This window comes from Myotis brandtii, unplaced genomic scaffold (assembly GCF_000412655.1).
Source record: "Myotis brandtii unplaced genomic scaffold, ASM41265v1 scaffold199, whole genome shotgun sequence".
Lineage (NCBI taxonomy): Eukaryota > Metazoa > Chordata > Mammalia > Chiroptera > Vespertilionidae > Myotis > Myotis brandtii.
In genome coordinates, this window is record NW_005357414.1 from 1,663,811 (window position 1) to 1,672,432 (window position 8,622).

General features: G+C 41.2%; 1 protein-coding gene across 3 annotated transcripts in view; it reads right to left on the reverse strand.

The window, feature by feature from the left end:
- Window positions 1–8,622, reverse strand: part of TMEM164 (transmembrane protein 164) — a 215,557-nt gene that overhangs the window by 82,181 nt on the left and 124,754 nt on the right. For all 3 annotated transcript variants that reach the window (XM_005865206.2, XM_014538824.1, XM_014538825.1), the window contains exon 4: window positions 6,249–6,315. In XM_005865206.2, the coding sequence (XP_005865268.1) occupies window positions 6,249–6,315 (67 nt within the window). The remainder of the gene's footprint in view (window positions 1–6,248; window positions 6,316–8,622) is intronic.

An 8,622-nucleotide genomic window follows, 5' to 3' on the forward strand; every position in this document is an offset into this window, starting at 1 on the left:
AGTGGGGTAAAAGAAGACATATGTAAAACTTTAGACAATAAAAAAATGGACAGAGGACCTGAACAGACACCTCTCTGAAGAAGACATACAAATACCCACAAATAGCCAACAGATATATGAAAAGATGTTCAAACTCACTAGCAATTAGAGAAATGCAAATCAAAACTGCAATGAGATACCACCTCACGCCTGTTAGAGTGGCTATTATCAACAAGGCAAGTAATAACAAGTGCTAGAGAGGTTGTGGAGAAAAGGGAACCCTCATTCACTGCTGGTGGGAATGTAGACTGGTATAGCCACTATGGAAAACAGTCTGGCAATTCCTCCAAAAATTAAGAATAGAGCTACCATGTGATCTAGCAATCCCTCTCCTGCGTATATACCCAAAAAAAACTTGTAACTATGTAATCTCAAAGATATATGCACCCCTACGTTCACTGCAGCATTATTCACAGTGGCCAAGACATGGAGACAACTGAAGTGTCCTTTTATAGATGATTAGATAAAGAATACTTCTCAACTATAAGAAAGGATGAAATATTGCCATTTACAACAACATGGACAGACCTTGAGAATATTATGTAAATGAAATAAGTCAGGCAGAAAAAAACTAAGAACCATGCAGTTTCACTCATATGTGGGATATAAAACTGAAACTCATAGACACAAACAGCAGTGTTGCGGTTGCCAGAGGGAAAGGAGTTGGGGTTAAGGGGGCCTAATATATGTGCCAGAGACCAATTCCAGCATGACAACAGGGCTGCATCTGGGAATGGCTGAAGGCATTTCCCCAAACCTGAATAGGATACATTAAATTGATACCTGGCTGCCAGACAGCTAAAAGGCATCTTAATCTACATGTTATTGCTTCCTACTGGCCAAACACCTGAACAGCCAGTTGGCTAATTCCCCCATTCTGACAATGTTTCTGTATACCCTTTGAAGTGTATATCTCTGCCTCGCCTCAGGACAAGTTGTGTTAATAAAAAGCATGGGATCCTGGGGACGAGGAGAACCTAAGGCCTTAGACTTAACACCTTAGATCTTAGCTCCTTTAGCTAAGCTCTTCTGACCCCCAAATGCCTTTCAAAATTATATCTCGTCTCCGGACTCTTTATTAGTCTCTGGATTCCTATGTCATCTACGCACAGCCTTTTCCAGATTCCTGAACCTTTCTTAATGCTGGGACAAGAACCCCGGCATATATGGTGACTAAAAATGAGTTGACTTGGATGATGGGCAATATATAGATCTTGTAACTTAGAAATTTACACCTGAAACCTATTTGATCCTGTTAACAATGTCACCACAATAAATTTAATAATAAAAAAGTAAATAAATAAAAAAAGAAATTATATATGCACCCCTATGTTCATAGCAGCACAATTTGTCACAGCTAAGATTTGCAAACAATCTAAGTGCCCATCAGCAGATGAGTGCATTAAAAAACTATGGTACATCTACGCTGCTATAAAAAAGAAGGAACTTTTACCATTTGCAACAGCATGGATAGAACTGGAGAGCATTATGCTAAGCGAAATATGCCAGACGGAGAATGATAAATATCACATGATCTCACTTATATGTGGGATATAATGATCAACATAATTTGATGAACAAGAATGGATCCAGAGACAAATGGCAGGGGAGGAGTGGTTAGAGAGCAACCAAAGGACTTGTATACATGCATATTAGCATAACCAATAGACACAGACACTGGGGTGGTGGGGGCTTGTCCTGGGGGGTGGAAGTGGATGGGGGGGTCAATTGGGGGAAAAGGAGATATATGTAATACTTTAAACAATAAAAAATGTTTATATTAATACAGAAAAATAAAGTAACATGCAAAGAAGCATGGAAAAAAAAAAAAAAGAAATGTCCAAGATTTTACTTCCTATGTTTTCCTCTAGGATTTTTATGAGTTTGAGTCTAACATTTATTTAAGTCTTTACTCCATTTTTAGTTTATTCTTGTGTGTGGTATAAGAAGGTAGTCTAGTTCCATTTTTTTTTTTGCATGTATCTGTCCAATTTTCCCAACACTATTTATTGAATAGACTATCTTCAGCTCATTGTATGTTTTTGCCTCCTTTCCCAAATATTAATATATACACTGAGTGGCCAGATTATTATGACCACCTGACTTTTGTAGGCAAATTAGCTATAATTTCGTGCTGAAGTTGCTGGAGGGCCAGACCATTATAAATAGGGAAGCAGGTTGTTTACCACGACAGTAGAAGTGATTTTTTTCTGAAGATATGGCTAAACAATGCAGACAGTTGAAAGCTAAAAAAAAAAAGTAACATTACTTTAACATTCTTGATAAGCTGGTTGGCTACAGCTTGACATTTACTTGGAAAGTATTAGGTATTATAACAAATATAGCAAATGTGCCATGAGAGAGGGGAAGAAGGAGAAAGGGAAAAAGGAAAGGAGGGAAGGAGAAGAAAGAAAGGGAGGAGGAGAGAGAAACATTGTTTTCTGTATAGAGTAGGAAAGCTGTTAAGAATTGACTTGTATACCCCCTCCAATTCATATGTTGAAGCCCTAATCCCTGGTACCTCAGAATGTGACTATATTTGGAGATAGAGTAAGGCCATCACGGTGGACCCTAATCCAATCTGACAGGTGTCCTTATAAGAAGAGGAAATTTGGATACAGAGAGAGACACCAAGGATATGTGTACATAGAGGAAAGACCATATGAAGAGGCAGCAAGAGGGTGGCCCTCTGCAAGTCAAGGAGAGAGGCTTCAGAGGAAAACAACCCTACTAGCACCTTGATCATGGGGGTAATAAGAGTACCTTATCTCATAAGTGTATTGTGAGGATTAAATAAACTAGTCAATGGAAAGGACTTAGAATAGTACCAGACACATAGTAAGCACTCAAGTGTCAGCTGCTGTTGTTGTTATTGATGTAAAGAGGGCTAAGGAAACATCAGCAGGCTAAGTGAAGCTATATACCTTTGGTGTAACACAATATTGATTGAATGAAAACATCACCACCAGCATTCTGACTTCAGGTATGTGAATGGGCCTGTTGAGGCCTTTATTTTCAACCTTGCACAATGGGAATCATAACATCTGTTTAATTCTCAGTAGTTCTGCAAGGAGAAGATTTAGGCTTTTCTCAGGGGAAAGGACCCACTAAGAGGAGAGATATAGGTGACCTAATTAGAGGAACCACAGCCACCTCAACTGATGGCAGAGGCTATTTGGCCAAAGTTGTGGGCTAGATGCATTCACATTCAAGATCACTAATTCTATGAACAATTTTCTGGTATGCCATTCGTTCCTTGAATCTGATAGAGTTGCTAAAAAAAATGGAGAAAGAGAGCAGACTTCTCTCTTCCTGACCTGGGAATCTCCTGAGAAAACAGTAGCAGGGTGATTCGAGAGATGGAATAAGATAGAACTGGATACACTTCCCTGTCTTAGCAGGTTACCTCCACAGGCAGGGAGTAACTTCAGCTCCAGCACTGCTCCACAAACCTGAGCCAGTAAGAAATGTGTTTTCAATTTGTTTGATTTACACCATTCCTGGGTATTATCCTCTATAGCTCTGAGACCAAGTAAGGAGTTCTGATTCTACAGTTCACCATGAGAAGTCACATAGTATGGGGAAATGCAGAAGGGAGGGCAAAGGTACCTATGTTAGCAGCCTTGCCTGCTGATCCCAGCTAACAGGAGAACACTGAACTTAATGTGCCAGGCCTATTATGACAGAGACAATACAGTAAGTCCTCATTTAACATCTTTGATAGGTTCTGCAACTCTAAGCAAAATTATGTATAATGAAACCAATTTTGCCATATCCATTCATATAAACAGGAGTTAAGTTCCTACAGCATCTCAAGAAAACGATGTTGTTCAAGGATGTGTTATATGGCCTGCCCTCTTTCACCGTGGTGTTTCCAGCTTCTGGAGGTTGAATGGTCAACCTATAAGGTGCTTTGTGCTCTTTGGAAGAAAGGAGCCAGGCCATATAAGCCCCCTGGGGAACCTGTTAAAATGCAGATTTTGATGAAGTGGGTCTGAGGTGGGTCCTGAAATTTTGCATTTCTAACAAGCAGCAGCCACCTGAAGCTGATCATCAGACCACACTTTGAGTTACACACAAAGTAACTTAGAATTTTTAGTGACACTGATTTTCTAAGACTGGTCTGAGGGCTCATGCAATCAGCATTCCCTGGCATTACCCCAAACCCTCTCTATCAGACTTCCTGGGGATGGGGTCTGCCAAACCTCTTTTTTTAAAAAAAATCATGACCCAAGGATATGTTTTTATTGATTTGAGAGAGGAAGGGAGAGGGAGGGAGGGAAGGAGGGAGGGAGGGAGGGAGAGAGAAAGAGAGAGAGAGATGAAAGAAACATCTATGTGTGAGAGAAAACATTGATCAGTTGCCTCCCATACACACCCCAACCACTGGGGATTGAACCCACAACCTAGGTATGTGCCCTGACCAGAATCAAACCTGATACCTTCTCATGCATGGGACTGCACTCCAACCAACTGAGCCACCATCCAGGACTGGCAAACCTCATTTTTCAGCCATTCCTTTAGGTTATTGCTATGGACATTGTTTCAGAACCATTGCACAAAATCAGTGGCTCTAACTGCAGCTCCATGTTAGAAGGGACTTTTTAAAATACTGTACCCAGGCTGCATCACAGGCCAAAAATTCAGAACTGTAATCTGAGGCATTGGGGAGGGAGACAGGGTATCAAAATTTTTTAATTGTTTTATTTGTCAGTTTGTTTGTTTTTTTTACAGCACCCCTAGGTGAGCCTAGAACATACTGAGAGTTCAAAACCACTGCTTAAACGAATAATTTTCCTTTTAATTTCTATTGATGTATAATATGCATCTAGAAAATTATGACAATCATAAGAATATACATGAGTATTTGTGGAGAGGGAGTGACTAAATTCTCAGAGAGAGTGCGAGTATAATTGTGGTCATAGGATCTGGAGGCTTAAGCTCCCATGTGTGCATGTGTGTGTGCATGCACACGTGTGTATGCATGTGTGTGGGTGCATGTGTGTGTAACTCCCTGAATGTCAGTTTCTTTCTTTGTGAGAAAAGGCTATAATACTTGCTCTATCTAAATTACACAACTGTTATGTGAAAATACCTTGTAAACGATGTTATCTAAAGAGGAAAAATTATCATCTTGAGATTTAAACTGTGATCGTAATGCATGAGGCAAACTTAAATCATGCAAATGAAAAGCAAAAGGAAGAATTTATCAGTGATTTCTTCCCTGTGCTTCCTAACATTGCCTACTAATCCCTCTGCATTCCCACATGTGGGACTCTGAGGATGGGGCCCTGCTACCCAGTCCTGTAGCTCTAGCTTCTCTCTCTGCTGGTTTATCACTCAGCTTCCTGCCACAGTGGGATTCTACCTGCTGGCCACAGAGGATGTGTGTGGCCCAGACTTCCCTGTGGGTTTGGACGAATGCGGAAGGAATCTAATTCTTGCCCAACAGGGTCCTAGGCAAAGAAGATAGGCTTTGAAACTTCCCAGCAGATTATCTTGGTTCAATGTGACTGAGTTCACACTAGAGACCCTTAGAAACATCTGGAAGCCTCTGTTTAATGGGTGGGGTCCCCAGTCTCCCTTCTCTCTACCAAATCTCTCCAAAAGCTTCTGTAGGCTTTTTGGTCTGTCCTGATTCTGGCCTAACCCACTATTGCAAGCCTCAGAGTTCCACAAAACACTCCTATTTCCATCATGTTCCACTGATCCATACAGGGCTGCATCAAATCTCAAAATTACTAGTAAATACAGTTGATCCTTGAACAACACAGGGGTTAGGGATGTGACGCCCCCCCGCCATGCAGTCAAAAAATCCATGTATAACTTTTGACTCCCCCAAAACTTAACTAATAGCCTACTGAAGCCTAACCAATAACATAAACAGTCAATTAACCCATATTGTGTATGTTTTATGTATAATATATTGTTTTCTTACCATAAAGTAAGCTAGAGAAAAGAAAATGTTATTAAAATCATAAGGAAAAGAAAATACATTTACAGTACTGTATGTTATTTATTTTTAAAAATCAACATATAACTGGACCTGTACAGTTCAAACCTATGTTATTGAAAGGTAAAGTATATGTAGATATTTTAACACTCACATGTGCACATGAGCTAAGGATGAGGACAAGCAATGCAAAATGAAGTAGTGAGCAAATGCTGCTTTGTATGTTGCTGGTATGCTCCTAGAAGAAACTACTTACCAGCCGGGTATTTACCACAGGAAACAGCAAGGCCAGAAGAGCTCCATTCAACATGTGCATCTGTAGCCTGGAGGAGAAGAAAAGTAAAGTCTAGGTCACATACAGACTCTGATGGAGAGGCAGACAGGTTATGCCACACCATATGGGAGAGAATGTAAACAATGCCTGTCCATGTAAAAGAGCATTGGAGTTGGCACATGTGCACTATAAATGAAAAGCTGCATATTTTGTATTAACTGAAATGTTCTAAAGAGCATCATCACTGCCTCAAAATCCCCCAAACACATTTGGAACAAACTTTGGTTACAATACTTCATTACATGTTGAGCTCTGATCTCCCAAATCATCCAGTCAGCCCCAATCTATGGCTTCAACTACTGCAGCTCAGACAGCATTAGAAAGGGAAGCTGCAGTGTCCAAGTGCTCTGTTATTACAGTAGAGACCTATTTCTTATAACAGAGTTGCTTATTTATGGGACTATGTCCAATCCTTTTCCCCAAATGGCAACCTGGACATAAAAAAGCCAGTACAATCCAGAGGGCCGACTGCAGTGCTTTGCAAACTGTTCCCCCACCTTCTTAGAAATGCTTTTAGGGGCTGCTACAGAAGGTGGTGAGGGCAGAAGTGTCAGCCTTCCAGCCTTCCTTTGATCTATTTTATATATTGGTATATGTGACTTCAAAGGAAGGGATGGCAGGGAGAAGGTGGTCACTTCAGCATCGTGTAGTGATACTGCTTCCCAATAATAAACTTGTTAAAACACACACTAGAAATCCCTTATAATTCAAGAACAACCACATCAGAAACAAACTATACTTGCAAAGGGCTCTGAAGACAGATTTAAATAGCTTTCTCTATGATTACAAGCAAATGGTCCTTTACTACTAAGAGAGAAGTAAAGAATGACAGTCTGTTCTTCCTGAAGAAAAGCTGATTTGATGAGTCACACATAACCACCGCTCAGTCAACCTGCCTCCTAGATCTCAAGTCTCTCCCTCCCCCTCTCCCTCTCTCACTCTCTTCATCTCTTACACACACACACTAACACAGCGGCCCTGAGATACCAGGATTTCTCCTATACCAGGAATATAAAAGCAGTCCATACCTTGAAGACCCCTAGGACATTAACTCTTCTCTTGGAGCTCACAGATGTGTGCCTAAGATTAACAGAAGTTAAAAGTAGACCCAAGGGAATAACACAGAAGCCCCAAGGCTACTTTTCATTTCTCCCAGTGTGTTTCTTAACTGCTGTTCTTGTTGCCAAAGCCAAAATGACAGTGATGATGCACACTTAACATATTCTAGTAAAGTATCTAATTAACTCTTTACATAAACATCATTGCTTAATTTTTACAGCAATCTCATGAGATAAGGTATAATTACTTTTCCCATTTTGTTGATGAGAAAACCAGATTCAAAGAAGCAAAGTGACCTGGTAAACAACACACTTAAGAGCCAAGATTCAAACCCAGGTTTATCTGACTCCAGTCTCCAAACTCTTATATCCCTCTCGCTGCTTTCTATCAGAGCCGTCCTGTACCATCCCTTGCAAAAATGACCTCTGGCAGAGTTGGGGATGCTCCTTTTTCCTTTTGGCTTCAGGGGTTCTCTCTGCCACCTCCAACATCCACTGCCCAAGGCTTAATATGCTTTCAGGGAATGACCAAGAAGAGAATGCTCTTAAGTCATGACAGGCCATCACAGTCCTATAGTTCACCAGGACTTGGCTTGGTCCATCAAAGGGAGGAGGCACACCAATACAATGCCACTCCTAACTCCCAAGGCTGGCCAGGTTACAATGCTTTTACAACAGGGTCATAGGGATACTGCATGCTCTGAGAAACTGACTGCTGAAAACTCTGGCTCAAGCCTCAGTGCCTAGACCAGGGGTCATTAACAGCCATCCCAGGCCTCAGGTGAAGTAGAGTCTGGCCTAAGTCTTCCCCTCCTATGTGACAGACACAGCATAACCCTCTGTATAACGTACTCAGCATAAGGGACAGTGGTGCCAGGCTTTGCCATTTGCCTTAAATGCTGGCATTTACACAAGGCCAATTAGAAATTGGGGAACCAAATGTTGAATCTTGAGGATGATGAAACTGGACTGTGGAAGGCCAAAGATAAAGAAGATAAAACCAACATCAAGATTTAAAAAACTGATAAGCCCTAGCCAGTTTGGCTCACTGGATAGAGCGTCGGGCTGGGGACTGAAGGGTCCCAGGTTCGATTCTGGTCAATGTACCTTGGTCTCATGTACCTTGGCTGCGGGCACATGCCCAGTAGGGGGTGTGCAGGTGGCAGCTGATCGATGCTTCTCTCTCATCGATGTTTCTAACTCTCTATCCCTCTCCCTTCCTCTCTGTAAAAAATCAA